The sequence below is a fragment of the Chiroxiphia lanceolata genome, chromosome 1 (genome assembly GCF_009829145.1).
Source record: "Chiroxiphia lanceolata isolate bChiLan1 chromosome 1, bChiLan1.pri, whole genome shotgun sequence".
Taxonomy (NCBI): Eukaryota; Metazoa; Chordata; class Aves; order Passeriformes; family Pipridae; genus Chiroxiphia; species Chiroxiphia lanceolata.
The window spans coordinates 2,858,370-2,882,734 of NC_045637.1; the positions used below are offsets into that span (position 1 = coordinate 2,858,370).

At 47.4% G+C, this 24,365-nt stretch overlaps 1 protein-coding gene across 12 annotated transcripts in view; it reads right to left on the reverse strand.

Annotated features, from left to right (window-relative positions):
* ADGRB1 (adhesion G protein-coupled receptor B1) overlaps positions 1-24,365 on the reverse strand; it is a 290,959-nt gene that overhangs the window by 118,642 nt on the left and 147,952 nt on the right. For all 12 annotated transcript variants that reach the window (XM_032681110.1, XM_032681148.1, XM_032681138.1 and 9 more), the window contains 9 exons: positions 21,149-21,250; positions 19,285-19,391; positions 18,277-18,471; positions 17,215-17,283; positions 13,188-13,296; positions 12,168-12,311; positions 9,615-9,690; positions 5,442-5,544; positions 4,291-4,334 (listed from right to left, as the gene is read on the reverse strand). In XM_032681110.1, coding sequence (XP_032537001.1) covers positions 4,291-4,334; positions 5,442-5,544; positions 9,615-9,690; positions 12,168-12,311; positions 13,188-13,296; positions 17,215-17,283; positions 18,277-18,471; positions 19,285-19,391; positions 21,149-21,250 — 949 coding nt within the window. The remainder of the gene's footprint in view (positions 1-4,290; positions 4,335-5,441; positions 5,545-9,614; positions 9,691-12,167; positions 12,312-13,187; positions 13,297-17,214; positions 17,284-18,276; positions 18,472-19,284; positions 19,392-21,148; positions 21,251-24,365) is intronic.

Here is a 24,365-nt window from a genome sequence, read left to right on the forward strand (position 1 = left end):
TCCTATCATTCCACGCCCTTGTCAGACAGAACCCCAGGCTCAAAGAACACCATTTTTTGAACACTTCCAGGGATGGAGACTCCACCACTTCCCTGGGCAGCCTGTCCCAATGCCTGACCACCCTTTCAGTAAAGGAATTTTTCCTAAAATCCAATCTAAACCTCCACTGGTGAAACTTGAGGCCATTTCCTCTCAACCTGTCTCTTGTTACCTGGGAGAAGAGACCAACCCTTATCTCACTACAACCTTCTTTCAGGGAGCTGTAAAGAGACACAAAGTGATGCTGCCACCACCACCACCAAACCCTGGTAACCCTCTCCCTGTCCCCTTTGCCACAGGACATCCCTGTTGTACATCAGAGCAAGGCAGGTGAGAAATACAAATCTGGGGAACAAGAACATGGAAGCCCATGGATGATCTATCAGCTCCCTCTGTCCTGTTCCAGCAGGAGAAAGAAGGAGTAGGAGGCTGGATCCTGCCTGGGTATTCACTTCACCGGGGCTAAGCAGCTAATAATCACTCCAGATGAATAATACCCTTGGAGGAGAGCCAGAGAATCCCAAATCATTCTCTGATTTCAGCTTTCAATTTACCCAGCCAGTGCTCAGCTCATTAATCACACTTGCAGCATCCAACACAACAGAAATCAGTCCCTCGATCTTCTCCCCTCTTGTTTCGTGACATGAGGAGTTGGGGGCAAGAGGAAGAGAAAAGAGATGGAGAGGTGCCACCCACAAATCTCACAGTCACTCAGAGGGGCTGGGATTAATAAATCAAAAATCCATTGTTAATAGTACAAGCTTAAATATCCATCTAAATGCAAATGAATGAACACTCAGGAGTTCTTCCTCTTTTTTTTTTTTTTTTTTTTTCCCCCAAGTGCTCTGTTTGACAGCTCCATCTTTGAGGAAGCACATGGTCACCTGCTAATTGTCTGTTCTAATTGCAATTTTACAGTTCAACCTTTCACAGCCCATGGATTTTAAGTGGCTGTGGCATGGTTTGGATGGGGTTGAAAGCTCAGGTGGCTGCAGGAACAGGCAGGAGCTCTCATGTGAGGATTGCTTGGAGTTTCCTGTCTTTGTACTTGTTCACTCACAGGCCTCAAAGGGTTAAATCCAGAGGCTGGTTCACTGGATCCAGGTGGGGTTTGGATCACTAAGATCTGCAGCCTCAGGTGGATGACTGTGGATGTGGGGAAGGTCCATCTGGCCAGTCTTGGAGCAGGAACACGGAGAGTGGTAAAAGAGGAAGCTTAAGAGATACCAGTGTCTTCTGAGCAACACCCTCACAGCCTGGCTTGGACTGTGCAGGGAATACAGCAACAGGCAGGGAAATGAACCTGTAAATCCATTAAATTTGCCAGATCTTGGAAATGGGATTTCACAGAATCACAGAATGGTTTGGGTTGGAAGAGACCTCAAAGATCATCTCATTCCAACCCCCTGTCATGAGCAGGGACATATTCCACTAGCCCAGTTGTTCCAAGCTCCATCCAAACTGGCCTTGAGCACTTCCAGGGATGGGGTATCCTGAGATTCATCCACTTGCACAACTGTCCTATGAGACTGATCAGTGGGAAAACCTCTAAATTAAGGAAGTGAGTGGTAGGAAGGAGAAGATGGGAGCAAAGACAGCAAACACAGAAGTGTGGCTGAACCTCAGGGTTTCCTGGCACAGAGTTACCAGTCGTGAGCTCTACCACATACCAGCCAACAGGTCCAGGGTGAAGCCTAAAAATCCTTACTCTAAGCAGGAAAAAAATCACCCAAAACTGTGACCCAGAACTGCAAAGCCCTTGGCAGCCCCAGAGTGCTGTTCAAGTTTGAGGTGAGCATTCAGGACTAGAGAATAGGCTTTGCATAATTTGCCTTTCATTAGACTTTCCCAGGAGTCAGAAGTGGTAGCAAATCAGCTTTAAAATGTTGTGCAAATCAGCTTTAAAATATTGCACAAACAGCTTGGCAGCTCCCGTTGCCAGAGATCACTGGATCAGCTCTAGTTTTGGAACATCCCCTGGCAAAAATCTGCTGACATCGGCATTTAGGACTTTTCAACTGCTTGAGATTGTAAATGTTGATTGGAAACACTCGCAGGAAAGCACACACACACTCCAACACACGCACAGAGGAGTCTCAGCAGCAACATTTGCACAACCAATCTGCTGGGGATTTTGGAATCTATCCTTGAAAACTGAGCCGTGGTGACGGTGCCAAGAAATCGCCTGCTCAGCTCTGAGCTGGGAGCCCGTTCTCTGATGCCATGAGGATGCAGGGATTAAAGACTGAAAACATTCCCAACATCCTGCACTCCCAGAGGGACAACAGGCAGCCAAACAAGCTGCTGAGCCTTGGGAGCAGGAGTATGGAGTGGGCAGAGCTCCTGGGACAAGGAGTGACCTGGCCCAGTGGGTCAGAACAGGATAATCTTTAGGATCCTTTGCAACCCAAACCATTCTGTCATTCCACAAGGCAGAGCTGATTATGCTGAACTGGGCAACGTTTTTCCTCCAGATCAATGGCATTCAAAGCTCTCAATCCATGATGAGCACTGGGAAACCCTGCATCTGTCTCCTACCAGGCACTTCCCAGTGCCAGCTCTGACAGATATATGTGCCCACCATGAATGCCATCACTGCCCTCGGATCCAGCCACGTGCAAACTGGATTTTGCTCTTTTCATGCTCAGACTACAGCTAATTAAATCCAGCTTGGCAGGGGAACATCTCCATCCTTCTGGAGGAAGGATGCAGAAAGCAAAAACCAACGAGATGTTGTGCAGAGGAGTCCAAATTCTGCCCTTATTTGCCAAAAATTAGATTTGTATACAAGTGCTTTAATTCCATTCCAGCATGGAGAAACAACAGATTTAGGAGAGCAGGCCAGCTCCTTCTGAGCCTGCCCAGCAATACACAACACTCTGTGCTGACCTGCAGCTCTTTGGCAAAATAAAACGCAATTTTATTAATTTCTTGAAGGTTCAGCTGCACTCAACAGTCTTCTAATAATGGAATAATTTTCACTACAAGCCAGAAGGACCAGTTCTGCCCCGGGCTCCAACGTGGATGTGATTTCACAAGCAAGGAGACCCTCTGGGTTCTTCAGCTTTGTTTGGATCCACTCATAGGTGCAAAATTTATCACAGACCATCAAGAAGGGTGAGCTGCCTGCAAATATGTTGCCTGCCTATGTGTGCATATGCTACTTAATGGAGCATAAAAGGAGAAGAATGGAATCATTTCGCAGGTGCTGCAGATAATGTTAATAAATAATAATAATAAATGCAGAGGTAGGTGCCAAACATGTGAGATCTCAAGGAGAGAAAGCGACTGCAGGCAGAAAAGAAGCCAGGTTGGTGTTCAAACTGAGATACAAAAGTCAATGAAGTAAAACCACCATTAAATCAAACACTTTGTATCCTTGTCAAGTTCACTCAGGATTTAAGAGCTCACTTCCAGAATGTTGGTTTTGGTTTTGTTGGGTTTTTTTCTAAGATGCACATTCTTTGACAACTACTTATCTTACAACAGAGGATTTATGGCCCTGACTCTTTGGTAACTTGGGATTTCTTTTTTTTTTCCTTGCTGACTACAATCACGTCACTCCAAACCTCCTGAACAGCACCAGTCATCACAGAAATCCTGGAAAATCCCGGAAAAAAAATCAATTTACCCTATCACAGCAGCACAACATGAAGTTCATAGCACCTGAACTTCACCACCACAGGTCAGATTTGCAACAGTGGCCTGTGATTTTGCATTACTCTCCTTATGGTGTCTGATTTAGGGTGAGCACTGCAGAGAGCCAAGCACTGCAATGCCAAACCCAATCCTGAGTCTCAATTCATGCATCCTTTATATGGGAAAATCCCAAACTGGAAGAGTTAAAATAAGAGAGAACTTCTGCAAAATGTAGACTGATGTCCAAAGCATCAAATGAAATGCAAACACTCCTCTCTGTGAGCAGCAACATGAATGTCTCTGCTTGAACCCTGGAGGGTTTCCCTGGTACAAGAACATGATGCTTTCAGCACACAGGGCCCTTCATGAACTGTTCTGAAAACACCTGACTGCAGATATTCAAATAAGACCCAGCTCAACTGGCACTAAAAGAGAAGTCAGTAAGAAGTGGTGCACAGGTGAAGGAAGAAACACTCCCCACCAAGGCAAAGAGAAAATGGAGTGGAGAGAGCAAGGACTGAGACAGACTGACACATCACTGCTAAAACTGTGATGATTTCACCTAAAAAGCAAACACACCCATGAGAATAAAGAGAAACCCACAGAACTCACCCATCATTTTCATCCCAGAGGATGCAGGTCTGGTTGGTGGTTCCCTGCCAGGAGACAAGAGAGGGAAAAAAAAAGAAACAAATCAGTGTCATGCTGTTTGTGGGGTATGTGATTAGAATGAAATATGTGGAACATATCAACTTCCACTACCCTAAGCTTGGTGTGTCTGGGATGCACCAGATGGGCAGTCATGGATCTCAGTCCTCTGAATGGATTCTTTCACCCTGGGCTTGAAAAGCAAGGCCACAATGTGCCTCAGTTTGTTCCACAGCACCATCCCTGCAAGGAGGCTTTGACTCTGCATCTTTCCTGACTCACCCTACCGATGTTCTTCCTTATTCTTCCCCTCAAACAGAATCCTTCTACTGCTCCCTTCTGGAAAGTGGATCAAATACAGCTTGTGCTTTTGTGGGACGCGGTGCTGGGAAGAACCACAGCCCCTCAAGAGTGAGTCAGGTGTGTTTGAAGCCCCCTGGAAGGGGTTTACCACTGACTCCAGCTGTCTTAGACCCCTTTGGAAAACCCTTCCAGGAGAGTCCAAAGCAAAGACACGACGGATCTAATATTCATGTTGTAGAGCCTCAGGAGGACATCTAAAACCCACAGCAAGAACAGGCCGTGGGGGTGTGTAACTGTCCATCCCATACATCTGCTTAGGGTTGAGCAGAGGAGCCTGGAGCAAAGGAGCCTGCTTTGGAAGCACTGAGGACAACAGTAGTATTCCTGTCTCCAGTATTAATGGAAAAAAATCTTCCCTCCTCCTTTCCCTCCTCAAAGAAGATGGTTGTTGTAACCTTTTTTTTTAATGAGCACATAATTATCCTCCCATGATTTCCCACAATGAAATGGTGTGAATTTGGGACTAGTATGCCCATGTTCCCTGCCAGCTGTGCTGTCACCCTCTTGCTGCTCTGGCAGTGCCTGAGCAAGGAGCCCAGAGCAGGGGAGGTTTGGAAGGTTGATCCATATAATCATCCCTTGCAGTGACCAACAACGGGACACTCAGCAGTGTTTAAGGAGATTGAAGGGTCCTGCACCAGCAAAAAGATCTCAGGAGCCCAGAAAAACCACCTCCTTCCTTGCACCAACACATTCCTGCTCTGCAGAAGCAAACACAGCTGTGGGATGGTGCAGTCCCAGGAAATACTTACGTTGTACAGGTGGGAGAATTCAATTTCCAAAGGGGTGAGGAGGGAGCGAGGAAATGGCTTCACAGTCACCGAGATGACTTTGGAGTTCAGAACAGTGCTGTTCCTGGGGAGAAGAGGGGAAAGAGATGCTTTAAAGAGGATTTTTGTGGAGCACAAAATCCACACATCCATCACTGGTGGTACAAGGTTTGGTGTACACAGTGAAGAAGGAGTTGACCCCATCACTTTAAAATGCTGTGAAAAGACACTTGCTGCTGATGGAGCCCCTTCTCAGCCCCTTGAGCTCCCCTCATAGCCACTAGACATCTATTCCTCCAGGAATCAGTCACTTTATGAACCTCAGTGACTCCCTAGATCTGTTGGAATTATAGACTGCATATATCCCAGTAATAAAATAGTCCTGGACCCATTTTCTATCCCTCACATCAGGAAACAGAGTTCATTTGGACTACAATGATCCTTGTGGGCCCCTTCCAGCTCGAGATATTCTATTATTTCATATGCTTTCAAAATAAAACCTCTGTTTTCCCTCTCAAAGGCTGGTTTGATTGCCTTTACAACATATCCATGGGGCACCACATCCCTGGAAGTGTTCAAGGCCAGGCTGGATGAAGCTCTGAGCAACTTGGTCTAGTGGAAGGTGTCCCTGCCCATGGCAGGGGGGTTGAAATGAGATGAGCTTTAAGGCCCTTCCAATCCAGGCCATTCTGTGATTCCATGATCCTGTCTGGAGATACTGGTGTGTATCTCTATTCCTTGAGGATCAAAAGCAGATGGAAAAAGGCCAAACTTTTCAAGTAAATGTCGAAATGTTTGTGCCCAGGCAAAATATTGTATTAAATCTGGCAGCCTGAGGAGGTTGGGCTGTTGGAAGAAGCAGTAAGTGAGGAGATACCTCCCATGCCTGTGCTCCTGCTTCCTGGAAAACCAAACTCTTTGCAGGTACTTCCCTGGACACTGAACATGTAAATACACAGGTTTTCCTGGTGGTTCTGCAGATTATTGGTGTTTAAATAAGCAAAAGGTCCCCACAACCAGCAGCTGAAAACCCTGCCATGAAGGAATTGGTGGTAGCTGAGCATCAGGCTGCTCCCAGCCCCTCGTGGCACCCATGGGCAAGGGAAAATTTTCCCTCTCCAAACTTCCACCACATTGACAGGCACTAATAAAATCTTACACTTTTCTTTCTGACTTTTATATTTCTTTTTACAAAGGAATTACGTGGGAAAGATTTGCACTTACTTAACAGCAATAATAATAAAAAGAAGGTTTAAAAGAAGGTTTAAAAAAAGGTTTAAAAAAACAACCACTTGGAATTGTCCATGGATATGTAAGAGGATGCTCAGAAAGCCACTATTCCACCAACACTAGAGGGAACAACAGCACTGGTTTAACAGGGTAAAGAAGAAAAATAATAATCTATTTTCCTTAAAAAAAAAAATTAAGTAACAAGCACAGCTATCAACCTACAAAGGAAAAATAAAAGAGTAAGTCAATGGGAACAGCAGCTGTAAGAAGCTAAAAACAAGAAGTGCTGAAAGGTAACCACCAGTGCATGTCTTCATTAGTAGCTGTGTCTGTGAGGGTCAGCTCTTGGTTCAGTGCTGCTGAATATTTACACGAGCAACACAGATGAGACCAAAACATCCTTTTGAAGGCCGAGGACCAGCTGAGAATCAATGCAGTAAAACAAAAACAGAAAGAGCATTTCATTTTTCAGCGTGGGAAGCTGCAGGAACACAGAATTCACTGGTGTGGTGAAGATTGGTTAATGGCCAAGTGGTCACAGCTCAAGCAGGAGTTGAAGACGGCTTGGGGAAAGTTGCAGAACAACTTTTTACATGGGCAGGCAGTGATGGGACAAGGGGAAATGGTCTTAAACCAGAAGAGGAGAGACTTAGATTAGATATAAGGAAGAAATTCTTCCCTGGGAGGGTGGTGAGGCCCTGGTACAGGTGTCCAGAGAAACTGTGGCTGCCCCATCTCTGGAAGTGTTCAGTGCCAGGTTGGACAGGGCTTGGAGCAACCTGGGCTAGTGGAAGGTGTCTCTGCCCATGGTAGGAGGTTGGAATGAGATGGTCTTTTATGTCCCTTCCACTGAGATGAAGCAGAGATCTGCTCTATGCACCCCTCCTTGTCAGGATTCCACTGTACTGTCTGGTTCAATTCCACTTTGAGATGAGGAAACAGCTCAAGGAGACCAAAGCAGAGACAGAAAATTGATCCAGGTGCTGGAAAACCAGACAAAAGTTTCCTGTTGAAAGGTATGTCTGACGCTCTGTTACATGTGAGGGGCTTTTCAGTTGCCAGGCCCGGTGCCTGGAAGTGAAAATCAGACAAATTCAGCCTTAAAATGAGAAGCAGGCTCCCAGCAGAGAAGGTAATTAAGCATCTGAGCAGCTTTCCGGGGGAGGAGAAGGACTTAGTGTCACGGGGAATCTTTTGGGAGGAAGATGAGTCCTTATTCCTAAAAGTACATTGCAGCCCAGCCTCTGGGAGGAAAACAAGACACATGGTGATGTGGCTTGAACAGGAGCTCAGAGGGCTCCTGAGTGGTTGTAAAGAGTGTGCAAACAGCTGTAAACACCCTGCTGAACACTCAGGGCTGGAAGGTGCCAGGCTGGTGGTTCTCCCGTGTCCTCTGCAGCACTGTCCTGGTGGGACTGAGCTCTGCTCATCTCCCTGCCTTGAAAAATCAGGTTTTGTGTGTGCCCTGTCTCCACTGTCACAGCTGCCAGGATCCACAGGGCTCTCTGGATCCGAGGGGACAGAGTAATGTGTGAGTCAGAGAAGGCATTGCTGCCTGGGGGAGGTAAATTGGGACAATTAGGAACAGCTTAGCTGGTGCTGTTCACTGAGTTAAATCTCCTTTTTTTTTTTTTTCCTTTGAGGAAAAATCACTCTGCATTGAATCAGTGTGGTCAGACCCAGGATCTGGGTCCATGTTGCTTATGTGTACCCAGGAATAGCTGCTCTCCTCTGTGGTCAGAATCATTTTTTACCCATAGGCAGCTACATGGCTATTTAATGACATTCTCCTTTTCAATGCTGTGTCCATTTGCACAGCAGTGAAGTAAGAGGTACTTTACTGCTGCAGCTGCTTTTATTTCTCCTTTTTTTTTTTTTTTTTCTTTGACTCTCCACAGGTGATTCAAGACTCCTGATTTTTTTTTTTAAAGAAGGACTGTCCTTTAATTAAGGAACATCTTAAATCAGGTCTCCTGTGGGAATGCTAGTCAGAGGCTGTGGCTGCTGCAGCTGCTGGTTATCAGAGCTCATTCCCTGCTTGGCCAGAGAAAGCTGAAATACTGCTGGATCATTTGAGCCAATGATGTTTATTGCCCTTCTGATCTAATTCCCACTGCTGTAATGGAAGATATTACAGAATACAGTTGGCTGACTTGCTAATTCCTCCCTGCACTCACTTGGAGCTCTTTTGCCATTGCCAGCGCTAAATCTGGAGGTATTTAAATGATTATCGGTGAGGAGAGATGCCCTGGTGTTTATGGTAAATGGGCTCACGCTAATCAGTGCAGAACAGATTTAGAAGGTGCCTTAGGATGCTTAATTTACTGCCTCAGTACCGGTCTCGAAAAAAAAAAAGAAGAGCGAGAAAAAAAGGGAGAAGAGGGAAGGGAAGGAAGGGGAGCGCTGAACACAAAAGCTTCGGTGCCCGAGGCAGTTTGCAGCGGCCGGGAACAGGGTAGACATGTGCAACCAGGCGTGCTGCTGCTGCTCTCCTCCCGAGCCTGTGTCTGCCGTGATGCTCTCGAGGGCTCAGCCTGGTTTGGCAGCTCTCCGGGAGCTCGGGAGGATCGAGGCAGCTGAGCATCCATCCCCCGTCTGTCCAACCCTCCCCAAATCCCTCGTGTGAGAATCCATCCCCGGAGGGCAAAGGGCGGCAGGCAGGGATGAAGCAGCAGCTCTGTGCCTCTCCTCCTATCCGGGGTGCACATGGGTGGGGAAAACCTTCCTGCTCCTCCAGCACGTGATGGCTGCAAGGCGTGAGCCCGTCCCCACCTGAACGCGCAGCATCAGCCAGTGGGGGGCAAAATATTCTCACTGTCTCGTTGCACCCCGGTGACCTTCGTTTTTCCCCTGGAAAACCAGGGGTCTGCGGTCAGAGGGATCAGCAGGAAAGCCTTCCCACCCTGCTCAGGCAGCCCTTCTTACCTCTGCAGGGAGAGGATGTTGCCCACGTTCCGGTACAGCACAGTCCCCACCACGAAGACGGAGGAGTCGTCCGACACTGCAGGACACCAGAGGGAAGGGAAGAAGACAACAGCACTGAGACAATCGGGGTGACAGCTGTCCCCATGGGACACCCACGTGCAGGATTTGGCCTCTGTTGGGGCACGGCCAATGCCAGAGTGGCTGTGGTCGGATGCAGTGCCTGCTGTCACCACACTGGGTCTCCATCGGTCCCCCAGAGAGGGCTCAGCGCCTTCGGGGTGACCCGGCATCCACCCTCACGCAAGGCTCACACATCCCAGACGACCAGCCCGCTGCTCTCCCCCATTCAGAAACCCAGTAATCCCTCTGACAGCACCACAGCAGGCAGATCTGCAGGGTGGAAAGGTCTCCTGCAGCCACCTCGAGGCATTTGGACCCATCTATAATCATCAAGCCTTCAGAGGGAAGAGCCGAGCTCGGGCCGACAAGGGCAGCGAGAAGGGGAGTTGTCCCACTGCGCCTCGTCTGACCCCAAAACTCATGTGCTGCCTCGGGACCAAGGTCCCAGATGAGCCTCTGAATCATCTGTGTGACCTCTGGGCACATCACTTGACCTCCTCCTCCTCCTCCTCTGCTGTCTCACAGGGCCCAGCTGCAAAAAGCAAGAGCTCCCCTGATAAACTCCAAGCAGCAGAGGCAGCCCTGCAGATGGATTTTTGGGGGAGAAAAAGGACATGGACAAGTGAAAAGCAATGCTGAGGAAGCCTGGGGAAGGGCCCTGAGCTGGGGTTTCTCTCATGCCTTGTGCTGAGGTTGAGTTTGCTCCACTGGTGCGGGGCAGGCAAAACTCTGCGTGTTCGTCTTTCACATCATCAGACTGGGCCAACTGGGGGTAACTGGTGAACACAAAACTGCGAGAGACTGACAGACAGGCTTGCAGGGCAATTGTATCACCCAACTGCACAAATCAGTGTTGGCCCACCAAAATCAGCTCCCAGTAGTGAGGGAGTTTGGTTCTGGTCTCATGAAGCTCCCTGTCTCCATCACTTTGCTCAGGATAGTTACTCCTACTCCCTGCGGCCGAAGGGAAGTGAGGATCAAAGCTAAAAGAGGTGCATCTCCACTGTAATCACTAAATAAACCCTTGAAAAATATACCACCAGCACAAGATACTAAACAAAACAGAGGCAGAAGAGCCCTGGGTGGTAGTCAGGAAACCATGGAGAAGTGAGGACTGATGGGAAGTCGTTTCTTCAGGCTGGATGTCACCTTTTGTTTGCACAGCCACTGCAGCTTGGGGGCCCCAGAGCAGCTCTGTGTGAGGATGTTTCTAATAGAAATGTGGAAAACAGCAGCATGAGGAATTGGATACTTTCAGGACAGCCCTCGGCCTCAGAGCAGGATTAGCTCTGTCTGTGCCTGGTGCTAGCAGTTTGTCTAAAGCTTTCCAGAGGTGAAGGTACCACAACACACAAACTGTAGCAACCCTTCCAACACGCTCCAGCTTCTCCCAAGGAGATCACGGTGTCTCCAAGGCACAACAAACAGGAGAGCTTCACATGATCCTTGCTCTGACAGTGACTCACTGTTTACCTTTGGAGGTGTCACTTAACAGTTCCCAGCCTCAGATTTCCCAAGTAGAAATGATGGTTGATTCCATTCCCAGTAGGGAAGCCCAGGACAAGAGGTCCTGGTGTGACAATAAGAGTCCAAAGGTTTTCTTGTAGCAACAACTCACGGTCTCCATCCTCTGTCCCAAGGAAGGACAGCAGAGCGTGATGCAGCAGCCAACAGTTCGCCCTCTCAAAACCATGAGTACCAGAAGTAAATCCCACCATTTCCCAGCAATTAGCCCAACTTGGAGTCCTGCTTTTGAAAACTCAGGGCTCAATCCTGCAAAATTTCGAGTCTATCTCCCAAAAGATGGGTGCCTGAAGTGCGTTGGTTCCTGGGACTTTACCTGGATGTCCCAGCAGAGCATCCCAGAACCTTTCAGGTTCCTTCTGGAGCTGGTAGTGAGGCTGATGCACCCAGAGGTCCCACCTCCATGCTGTGGCTTGTATCCATACCCTGCTGTGGAGCCAGTGACCTCAGGGATAAATGCCTCTGAATTTCCTCTCTGGGGGCAGGAAGTTTCACACAGCAACCATAAACTCCCAAATCTAGCAAAGCTTGTTCATGCAGCAGACCCTGACCTCAGTCTGATGTGTTGACCACCATCTACTTACCCTTAGATGGTCCTGTCAGGCCTGGATCCAGTCTGGGGATCTAAAGCATTGTTTGCCTATTTTTGCTACTCATTTAGGACAAGATATACACCCACATCCAGGCACTGAGCCTGCTCCTGAACTTTTGCAAGGAGTTTAAGTTGAACTCTTGGTCAGGCCATATCTGAGAGCCTTGTTTACACCCATCAATGCTTTTGGTGTCCAAGCATTTGTGAGCAAATCCAGCTGAGCTGGAAGGAGGATTTGAAGACTGGCCAAATGGAAGGAACCACTTGGAAAACGAAGAAGAAATTTTCTGTTGGAGTGCCCTGGCTGTGCTGCCTACCTGAGAGCCCTGAAGACAGGATGCTCTTGGAGACAGTGACCTTGTCCTCTGAGTTCTTGGCCCAGTCCACCATGCCCCTCCAGCCTTTCATGGGGAAGGTGATGTCGGTCGCTGCGTTCGCAGGCAGTTTGTGAATGCCAAGGACTAGAGAGGAGCAAGAGATAAAACCAGTCAACAAACCAGCTTTAATAAACTCACCTGTGCTGAAAATACCATTGGAAGTAATTCTGGGAAACCAGATAGCAGAGAGACTGGATCCTGAGAACTGTAGGAGTGATGCTCTCCTCAGGTGATGCTGCTTAGGCATGAAAGGAGATGACACTGTTTGGGCTTCATTGGAAAGGCCCTGCCTGCACTAAACCTGGCAGAAGAGAGGTCAAGTTGCTCCAGCATCTTGTCTCCAGGAGTGGCCAAAAGCAGTTGTTAAAAAGAAGTGTGAGAAAGAACAGAGCAAGACGTCTCTTGGTCTGTCCTCCCAGCAATGAGCAGGACTTCCTCAGCCAGTGGCTGTATCCAGATCATCAACTTTACAACCACCAATGGGCCTCTCTTTTGTGCACTTTCCTAATCCCATCATGAACCCATCTGCACTTTTTGGCTTCTGCAGCATCCTCTGGCAACAAGTTCCCCGCCGGGGTTGTGCACACAGGATAAATCACACACTGCCTGCTGTTTGCTTGCTGCCTCATCACTCCACTGGCTGCTGTGCAGCTCTTGTGTTCAAAAAAATAAAAGGAAGAGACTCATTCTGCCCAGTATGCCTGTTCTCCATTCATGGTTCTATAGATATCTCTTGGACATCTCTCCATGGACATCTCTTGTTCAGGGTGAAATCCTAAATTATTTGGAGAAAAGCCACCCCGTATTTACGACCATCCCTGTCTTTCCCAGGACCTTTTAATGCTGCGCCACCTGCTGCCTCCCCTCTTTCCCTCCCCACAGCCCAGGTTACACATATTACACAGTAATTAACAGCTCCATGGGCTCTCTATCCGACGTGGGGAGTGCAAATCCACTCACCCAGATTGTCTGTCACTTGGTAGGAATCCCGGAAATCCTTCATGCGGAAGCCGATGACATCAATGAAATCCTCCACGAGCCTGAACAGCTCCTTGGCATTTGGCCCTATCTGCAAAGAGAGGGACAATATTTAGTAGATCAGACACTAATGAGCACAGCAGGAGTTTCTCTGTGGGCAAAGATTCCTGCCCTCGCACGTGAACTGGAAGCATATGCTGGATATAATGGGGTATCAATGGAGCTGGGAAGAATGAGGAGTCAGAAATCCTAAAAGGAGACCTAGAAATAGGGGCAGGGAATAATAATATGACATTCAGATTGGTAAAACTTGGGTTGGAGGGCAATGTTTTAAAGCAAACAGAAGTATCTGAGATCGTCTGGAGCAGAAGACAACCGACACATTTACTTGCATAGAATCAGAGAATCAAAGAGTCAGAGCATGGTTTGAGTTGGAAGGGACCTTTAAAATCATCTATTTGATTTCCAAGCCCATTGACTGGAGTATTTGGCCTAAAGCCAGAGGCATTTGGAATTGTACATCCAGAGAGTAAAGATGTGTTGGTGTTGATGTATTGAAGCTTTGCCCTTTGTCAAATTCCAAGAGCCTTTCCCAAGCCTGAGACTTCCCTGACACTCAGGTATTGTGATACATGGCCTGAGAAATATATTTGCTCTACTTCTGATGTCGTACATATATACATATGTGTGTGTGTCCTCTACTGCCATGGAGCCCATAAAGCATTACCTCCACCAGGGTAGTTAATCTTGCTGTCATTTCACAAAGAGCAGCCACACCAAAGGTCATCCATGGTTTAATGTTGAATCCCAGGCACCAGACCACATAATCCTGTCCAGAAAAGCATTTCCTGGACTGATTTTCTCCTTTCTGGACTGATTTTCTCCTTTCTGGCTGATTTTCTGGTTTCCTGTTTTGCTGGCAGGATCTCACTCTCCAAATAACCAAATTCTTGGTCACGGACCTGTCTTGGATCTTCTCTGTCTCTTCTTTCTTCCCTGGTGTTTTCCCATTGATAAAGATATTGGCAGTAACTCTTCTTCACTTGTAATTTGCCAGCCTGAAAGAAGGCTGTTAAACAATAACTAGTTTCCCAGTGACAGATTCCATAAAAGATAATCCACTTGAAAGGAGCTGTGCCGTCTTTTCCTCACATTTGCTACAGGAGCTTAGCAAATACCATGAGAGGCTGAAGAATTCAGATCCTTCTTTTCCTTTTCCACCACTTTTGGAGCATTTTCAGTTCCTACCTGTAATCCAGACCTTCCTGAGGTGGCTGAGCAGAGCTGAAGGGACAGCTGGGGACAAGCAGGATGGGATGGAGGAGAAGGAAGGCTGAGCCTTCAAATGTGTGGACGAGGAGCACAGGGGTGGCCTTGTGTGTCTCGATCCAAAGGAGTCTTGGTAAGACAAAAATTGTATCAGGATGAGATCAAAAAGTCCTGCCAGTACAGCAGGTGTGCACACAAGGAGCAGAAGTAAGTGAGGAAGCTATTTTTAACTGCATATTTTATATTCCATTGCAGATTGAAATCACAAGGTCAGACTAAATCCAGGCTACACTGGCCATTGCATTTTAGGTTTTTATCATATAATGGTGAACACAATCTCCTCAAAAAGCACAGTAACCCTTCTGTGAGTACTTTTATGGGTTGTTTTTGTTTATATTTTCCTTGAACAACATCTCTGCCTGGGGGGGGGGGCAGAGCACAGGGTTTTGGGATGTGGAAAACGATGAAGTTGGGTTTATTTTTAATGATCAAACTGGGAGACAAAGACTTTGTTTTAAAAGAATTGGTTGATCCTGGGAAATGCAGGGAGTGATTTTGGTCCAGCAGCTTTGAGGGAGAAAAACAGGGACTGTGGAAAACTCTGTTGTTATCCAGTCCATGAAGATTTCTCTGTTCTGAAGTGTTGGGCTCTCATCTCAATTCCCATTAAACAAACCTCCTCCCCATGATATTCCCAATCCACATGAGGGTTATGTTGGTGTTGGCAGCAGCCTGGGCTGTGTCTGTCTATGGGTGCAAAGAGCAGATTGCACAGGGACAGCCAGTGGGAATGAACTGTCACACAGAGTAACTGCAGCTGGGTTTGAGGGCATCAACAGGGTTTCCCCGTTGTCATGACAACTTGACAGCCTCCTCTGCTCTCTGCTGAAATATGTACATGCACCTGAAGGCTTGGAACCAAGTATTTGGTCACAGAATGACAGAATCAGAGAATCTCAGTGCAGTTTCGTTTGGAAGGGACCTCAGAGGTCATCTGGTCCAACCCCCTTGCTCAAGCAGGGACACTTACAGCCACTTGCCCAAGACCATGTTGAGATGGTTCTTTATCCCACCTGGAGACAGACCATTCTTGTTCAAATGCAATGGGAAAACACAAGATATCAGGGAGAAGAGGCTGCCCAGCTAATGACAGCGTCCCTGTTGCATGAAGGAAATATATTCAGGTCCTTGTCTCCCATTCTGGACTGCCAACAACTGTACCAGCACTTGCTGTTGAAAGTTTTCCCAGGGGACTTCCCTGGTTGGTGTGAATATAACTGGACTCTGGGGCTGATTTTTTTTATTTGATTATTTGGTATTTCCAAATAGCTTTGAGGAATTTTTCAACAGCAACATGTGGCTAAAAGTGAGTCGCCATGTTCTGAGCCATCTCTCCAAGTACCTTCCACAGGACTGACCTCTCACAAAGGCTCAGTTTTGTTCCTTGTCCAGGTTATTCTGCAACTTGAAGTTGTTTGAGAGTTTGAGAGTTGAGCAAGTTAAAGGGTTTGTGTTCCAAGGTGCAATACTGAGGAATGGGCATGGGAGGAATGAGCTGCCATGGAACCTTCCAGCAGAGCTGCTGGTCTGAGGCAGAGCTTTTTCCCCTCTGATGTGGTACCCAAAAGCTGCAGTGAGATGACAGCACTGAGCAGCCCAAGGGCTTATCAAGAGAATGGCAAAGGGACAAGGACTAAGTCTGAGACAAGCCCACAACAGAGAGTTCAACTGGGGCAGAGGAGACAAAAGCCAAATAAAACACAGCTACAAAACCCAACAAACCCATCCCCTAATACATGAGAGTTTAGCTACAGAATTGTTTATAGAATCATAGATGGCTTGAGTTGGAAGGAATTTTAAAGATCATTTAGCTCCAAACCCCTGCCATGGGCAGGGTCACCTACTAGAACATCTTACTCAAAGCCCCACCCAGCCTGGCCTTGAACACTTCCAGGCATGGGGATTAGGGAATTCAGCAGGATCCCCAACCTTGAGAGGGGAGAAATAAAACAAAACATAACTGAAACAAAGCCCAGCTTGTGTTGAGAAGACCCCAGCTCTGAAAATCCTGCCTGTCCTGCAGCTTTTTAGCCAGGAACTCAAACTCATGAAATCCCACTTCTTTACCTTGGCAAGAGAAGAGAGTGGAATTAGAGCAAGCCAGCAGGGTTATCAACTCCAACCCAAGCCTGACCTCTGAGAACTATCCAAAATTCAGTATCCACCACCAATATTTCACTGTTCTTCATGCAGAGACTCTGAAGCTGAGCACAGCTCACTGTGTCTGGGTACTCTGGCTCTTTCATCATAAGGCTTTATCCAAGGAGAAGAGCATTGGTGGATGGGGATTTTGTGTGGTCTGTGGCTAAAACAGATTTATGTTGCAAACAACTCATCCTGGAATCATGGAATCATAGAGTGTCCTGAGTCGGAAGGGACCCACAAGGATCATTGAGTCCAACTCCTGACAGGACAGGACACCCCAAGAATCACCTCATGTGTCTGAGAGCATTGTCAAAACACTCCTTGAGCTCCGTCAGGCTCAGTGCTGTGACCACTTCCCTGGGGAGCCTGTTCAGTGCCCAACCACCCTCTGGGGGAAGAACCCTTTCCTAATATTCAAAAATTCTGGGCAAGAAGAGCTAGGAGGTCATGTAGACACTTGGAAATTCCTCTCCTCGTGGCTTAACCCCGTGCTGAAAGCATGTTTCATCTCTGGGAAGGTGCTGAAGGTTCATACCAGCTGAGCTTCCTCCCATTTCTCCCGGTTTTCCTCCGATAAAAGATTGCTGAGGATCTGGACAAAGTTCTGGAGAAGGGAGACAAAAGAGGACAAACGAGGTGGTCAGTCAAACACAGCCCAGGCTGGGAAGGACCCAGTGATGGGGGAGGAACATTTGAGAACCAGCCATACTCCAAGGGGGTTCTCATGGTCCCATTCCCAAAGGGTCCCACAGCATTTCACAGGTCCCAGGGATGTTAATGATCAACAGGGCTTTTTTCCCTAAGCCTTCACTTTGACTACTGTATTTCCTAAAGGGTCGGATTGGGAATATGTCTTGTATTTATTACTGGTCGATGTCTGTCAGAGACTGGTTAGAAAAAGATGATCTTGCCTCACACAAGTTCTTTTCTATCCTATTTTCTACTACTTCTGTAATTTCCAATATATTCCTTATGATCCTCTTTGACCTGCTACCAGGCAAGAGAAGCAGAGATTGATCCAGAGGATGCTCTGCATGGCAGGACCTTTGCAGCACACTATGAGAAGGAAGGAAATTTAAGACTATTGATTTTGTCTCTAGTTTTTACCACTCTTTGCAGATCCTGCAGGATCAGTTTAATGTTTGAAGCCATGGGGTGATGACCCATCCCAAGGGGGTATCTTGTTGCTGCTCTGTGTGCAGCTGCTGAAAGTAAGACCCTGGGATGAGAAGGCCAGAGGACATTCTCCTACATCAACATCCAGGTACCCAATGCCATAGGATCATTTTACCTCTAGTCATTAAGACTGAAATCCTTTCCAAATGATGTTCTCATATCAATTAGACTCCACAGTAAAGCGCTGTCAGGTCGAAACAGCTCAGAATGACTTTGGCTTTCAAGTTCTCCAGTTTCTAAGCCAGGGAGAACAACCTTGAAGGGAGAGTTTCTTAATACAGGAAGACATTTGGAGAAAAAATGCTCTGGCTTTTCATCAGTATTGCATCAGCTGCAAAGGAGGTGATCCAATCTGGAACCCTGTGCATGCAAACACACCTCCAGCCAAGCCTTGGCCCCCAGGATGTGCATCCCAGCTCACCTGGACATCTCCAGAGGTGGGGCTGTGATAAGCCCTACGGAAGATCTCTGTCATGTTCCTGAGTACGTCCATGGTGGACAGCAAGTCCCCGCTGTAGCTGGTCCCATCCTGGGAGATTTCCACCAGGTTCTGGAGCACATCTGACAGCCCATCTCCCATCAACCCACGCTGAGCCTTGGAAAGATGTTCCCTGGTCTGAGAAACAGAGAAGAGATGTGACAAACACTTTAGGGACAGTCAAAGTCAAGTTAATGAGCTCAGTGAAGAAATTGCTGGGGGAAGGTTTTTGACCTTCCTTCTAATTCAGAGTGCAGATGAGCTGAATCTGACAATCTCTGCTGGCCTGAGAGCCTCTGGTTTTCTTAAAATGATAGGACAGAGTGATAGATTCTGAAGTATATTCTAAGTGGTTCTAAAATGATAGAAAACTGAATTTTTTTGTTTGCCCACAAAGGAAAGGTTGTGTGGAGGTTCAGAAGAGATTGTCCTACCACAGAGTTCCTTCTGCTCATAACCCAAGCCAGCTAACAAGAATATTTTTGCCCCCAAACCCTCTTGTCTTATAACTAATTTGGAATTATTTTAGGACAGACTGTAGCTTGTCCTGAACAGGAGAGGGCAGTTCTCCTAAAGGGAAACCACAGGAGACCAGCAGAAATTCACCACAGCAATGAATTTAAGATTAACAGAAAATCAAATGCTTATTTTTAAATTAAACAGTGATACAGTCACAGTGATACTTAATGATAATGTGATATGAAAGACCTGGTAGAACCTTGATTCTGCCAAGATATGTTTTAAAACATCCTGAAAGGAACCATCCTTTGTCCGTGGTGTGTCTGTGCATCACAAGATAACCAGACAAAAACAGTAAGAAAAAATCAAGGCAGAGCCGGCATCTCCTTTTCACATGGAAATGTTCCTTTCCTTCTTTTAAGCAACTATAACCATGTTACAAGAATTTGGGAGGATCCCAAATCTGCTGAGTGAGGAGTTGTTCTGCCTTACCATCATCTGTATGTTCCTGTAATCTATAGAAACACACTTGATGTATGTTGGGGGCTCCCAATAAGCGATGCCTTCCTCATCTAAAATGCATCTTCGAAGGATCAGCCCTGAAAAATGAAAGAAACAAATAAGGGAGTGAGGAAAACAGGATGAGAAGCAAAGAATTCATGGGGGTTTGTCTTTTCTCCCAGGTGGGAAGCGATAGTATGAGAGGACACAGCTTCAAGTTGCACCAGGGGAGGTTTAGATTGGGTATGAGGAAAATTCTCTTCATTGAAAGAGCTGTCAAGCATTGGAACAGGCTGACCAGAGATGTGGTGGGATCATTGTCCCAGGAGATGTTCAAAAAACATGTAAATGTGGCACTTGGGGACATGGTTTAATGGTGGACCTGGCACTTCTGGGTTAAGGGTTGGACTCGATGATCTTAGAGCTCTTTTCCAACCTTAACAATTCCATGGAGGTCACCCAGAACTGGTCAGTGCATCCATTCAGGCATAGCTACCAGTACAAAGGACATCAGAGGCACCCGCAGGTGCCTGAACAACCCATGCAAGCACGTAGGAGAAATTATTTTTATTACCTTCTCCTCCTGCATTTTATTATTGCAGGGCAGCAGAAGGAACTGGGTATGAAAACAAAAATTAACAGGCTAGCCATGGCTAGTCAAGGTGAAAGGAAGGGGTTTCTTTTTTTCCTGGCCTGGAGGACAACATTCTTCCTGGCTCAGGAAGCCCCACGAGCCTCCCCAGGTGGCTTGTTGTGGTACTTGCAACTAAACCAGGCACAGCGGCTTGTGCTGCCCACACAGTCTGGAGGAGAATAAACACCATCCCTGCGGCAGCTGAAACACTCTGAGAGCTGCTCTCAGTCCTCCCCCAGGCCTTCCCTCAGCTCCAGTCTACAGGGGGGTTTGCAGTGATAATCACATGCCTTTGTGGAGGAAAAAAATGAACTTATCAGAGAGGAAGAAGGGAAGGGGATCACCTCACCCAAGCCATCAGGGTGCAATTTGGAGAGTCTCTGAGGACCAGGTTTGCTGGGTCTGCTAAAGGGTTCAGTGACCTTTCTATGGATACAGCCCTTCTAGGACAGAATTTGGGACAACAAAACTGTCCCAAGCTGATTCAAACAGAGTTGCAGGGTTGGTCTGTACCCAACCACCCCCCTCAAGCAAAATAAAGCCTTTAAATTCATTATTAACACTGCTGCCCATATTTCTGTTCCTGCCTGGGAGCGAGGAACATCCAGCTGAGGACAAGTTTTAGCACCAGAGTGTCTCCTGGAGCCTCCTCTGCCCTGCTTTCTAATCCTTAGGGAACACAGAGTCATGGTCACAAGAGAAAACACCTGGATGCCCAGATCCCATCACTTCATGCCCCCATGATCAGACCATCAACCTGAGCACCTGAATAAATGTTTAGATAGGTGCTGTGTTTTCTAAGCATAAGTGGACCATGAAATTCAGGTTTTCCTGCTTTCAAACACCAGCTTGTTTATGGGCAGTGGAGAGAAATATAACCACCAAATCTAGAGATCTCTGACAAAGCCCCACCTGCTCTGCAAAGATGTTTGTAGTTAATGGGGAGAACACATCACAGATAGTCTTGAGTGCAAAGCTGTCCCAGGACTAGGCAGGAGGTGGATGGAAACCACCTCAAATTGTCCAGTAGGAACCAAGATGTTGTCGTTAAACAGCGAAGGGCCACAGAAACCCAGAGAGAGTTAATTTAGCCCCAAAAGATGGGTGGGAAGTCCATCTGCTTGTCCTGTCCTCCCACAACCAGGTTCTCTTCATCCAGGAGGCAAAGGATGGGGAATACCCTGAGGATGGACCATGTCCCCATCACAGAGTCACCCTTACCAGTGGCATTGCGGGGACACCGGACAGCGGCAGCATCCCCTGCTGGAGTCTCCTTCCAAACCACAGAGCCAAGACTTTCCTCATCACAGATTTCATGGGGCTCTACAAGGAGAGAAAAACTCCATTGGTAAAGCTTCCTCCTCAGCAAGGGCACGGGAGCAGAGTCTGGAGGGAACAGCACCTTGGTGTGAGCCAGGGGGTCTGGAGGTAAGCTCTCAGCTCTGCAGCTGCTCCTGCATGGCCCTGACAAAGCCATTTAAACCCTCTGGAATTTGCTCTGCCTGTCTGAAAACTGGGTATCCAACCATTCTGGGGATTAGCTCACTAATATCCATGGAACAACCTGGGAAAGGCCATTCACACATTTGACTTGCCTTGTGGCAGCACTTTGCAAGAAAACTGCTGTTACAACACTCTACTAAGGAGTTTTATTTCTTAATTTTAATGGCAGATGTCCATCTTTTCTGGAGGAACCCCACAGCTTCAGACTCTACTTCTTCCATCCTTTAGGGTAGGATGTATCTAAAACAAGGCTTGGCATAAATCAGTCAAAGTAAGAATGAAGGAAAGAACAAGTAGGTGAAAAAAAAAAGGATGGCCATATCCCCTGGATGGTCTTCATTCAGGTCTTCTGTCTGCTTCCATCTTGTGCAAGGACACAGGGAGAAGATCTGAGCACCAACAAGCTGGATTTGCATCAGCAGCTCATTTCCAAAAACTGCTGCAAAGTCCAGGAGACTGCAGAAATGCGCTTTGAGACATCACAGAAAAAGCTCTTTGGAAGGAAGTTTTCAGATGCTTCTGTCTGTGGGTGGAACTGAGTTGGCCCCAGAGTTGATGTGATCCGGGAGAAGAACATTCACCACAGGAGACCTTTGTGCTGAGAAACTCATTACGTACAGTATGTAAAGCTGAGGGAGCCACGAGGATGGTGTTAAAGCTATTTGTCACTCCTGAGGGTGGGGAGGAGAAAAAACTTGATTTAATAGTTTTTGATTACGTTTAAATTCATTGTGCAAGTAAAAATACCAATAAAAAGGAAGCTGAGTGAGTGCCAATAACTGGTCAGGACTTAACACACTTCTGCTCTGGGACTACCCAGAGCCCAGCCTGGCTGTGGAGGAGGCTCAAGCCGAAAATTATGGGCATGGCAAGTCCTGCTTCTTTGAAGAACTCCTACAAGACCCAACAAGCTGCCTGAACATCACTGCTCCTGCAGTCAAGCTCCAGGCCCGTGTGGCTCCAGCCCCAGCTGCACTTCAGAGATGGATTCCTCCCCAGTAGACGCTGGGAATGAATAAGTTACACTCTCTGCTTGGAAACAGATGCTGCTTCCCCTGTTTCAAAGTTCCCTTGCGGGTAATCACTGTTGTAATGAAATCCTGGAGGGTAAGAGGGACCCCAGCTGTGCTCTCTGCACACACAGAACTAGTCCCTGTGCAAACAGCTCATGACTTCTGTAGATAGGGCACAACGTGGGTGGAAAAGAGGCAGTTTTGCTTCCAATCTCTAGGACAGGGAGGTTGAATCACCCAGCCATGACCAGCACATGGTCACCCAGAGAGCCTGTGGCAGAGCAGGAAGCTGAGTTCCAAGCTCCTTTCTACTGGAACAGTGCTTTGACCACGGTCACAGATCCTCCCGTGGTTCAAAGGAGGGTCTGGGGTGCGGGGCTGGAGCTTCTATCACCTCCTTTGGCTACAAAACAGCAGAGCACAGCAGAAAGTGGAGAGGGAGAATGTTAAGATCCATCCTCCCCTTTCTCCTCTACCGACCTGTCAAACATTCCTGGTCTCCTCACCCCTGCAGTGTCCCTGGGGACCGCTGAGGGATGCTGTGGCTCAGAGATGCTCTTTAAAAATACACTGATTGGTGGTGTCTTGCCAGCGAGTGCAGGAGCAATTCCCAGGCCAGGAGAGAATCATTTTATCCTTTCCTCCTTTCTTCCTTTTTTTTTTTTCCTTTTTGATGTTGCTTCACAACAAAATCCTTTTTACCAGAGTAACCTATTTGCACTGGGAGATTTTAATAACTAACCCAATTAAGTTCAATTCTTCTGTTCAAATCAAATCATGCCGGCATTTGGTACTTTCTGGAGAACAAATCGAGCGGGTTTATTTTTAGCCTCTGATGTTTCCCCACCTTTTCCTTCCCTTGCAAATTAACAACTGCAGTGAGACCCTTCTGGTTGTGAACCCTTAGCAGGGCCCAGTCCCTGAGATGTGCCTTTTCCTTTTGAGCACTGCACAGGCATCAATCCCTGCAGGAAGAGAAGAAAAGATTGGGCTTGTTCTGTCAGGGCCCCAGCTGGCACACACTGAAGCTGAACTAAATCTGCATCACTCTGTAGACACCACCAGACAACCCTGTGCTAAGATTTTCTGTGGTGTGGGAGAGCTTTGTGGCAGAGTTGGAAGAGATTCTCACACGCCACTGCTAATTGAGAGGCACAGCTTGTAAGGAGAGGTGATGTCTTTTATTAGAGCAGAGCTGGAGAGAGTGACTGTGCTGTCACAGCCTCTCTCTCTGTTATCTCCGAGCTAAATGTGCTGGAACTTCCATGCCGAAGTTCTTTGGCTTTCACCTCTTTGTCTTCAGCAGTTGGTGAGGGAGTCTGAGGGTCAGCTCGTCCTCCACGTGTCAGATCTGCCCCCAGAAACATCCGCATCAAAACTGCTGCCTCCTGTCTTGTAGGGAGACACCCCCTTTCACTAGGAATGCCAGGATGCTGCCATGAGAATCTCTCCTGCCTCTCACTGAGCTGCTCTGACAATTAATTATCCTTTCAGTCAAAACTCACGGCCTGTTAGGATCGATGCGATCTGACTGCCAACATCACACAGGCCATTGATTCCCCACCAGCAATTTCACCAGGAGCTTCAACTCAGACTGAGAAAGAAAGTCAAAATGGTGCACAGGCCTTTTTTGGGGCTCTGGATAGTCTGTGAGAGACAGACAGAAACATTCCCACTTGTGTTTGCTCCTGCTTGGTTTTCGCATTCAGCCCCAGGTTTTCCCCTGCCCTCTCTTGCCCTGCATTCAGCTTTTGCACTCTGGAGGGGGGGGAGATTGGGAAGGCTCAGACAGATGTGGACAGAGCTGTCTTTTTTTAAATTTCCAGTGGTGTGCAGGTTTCCCAGAGGTAAAGGGTGGGAAATCACTGCAGCATCCTCAGTACTCAACTAATTCATGGACTCGAGACTCTTCTTTCAGTTTT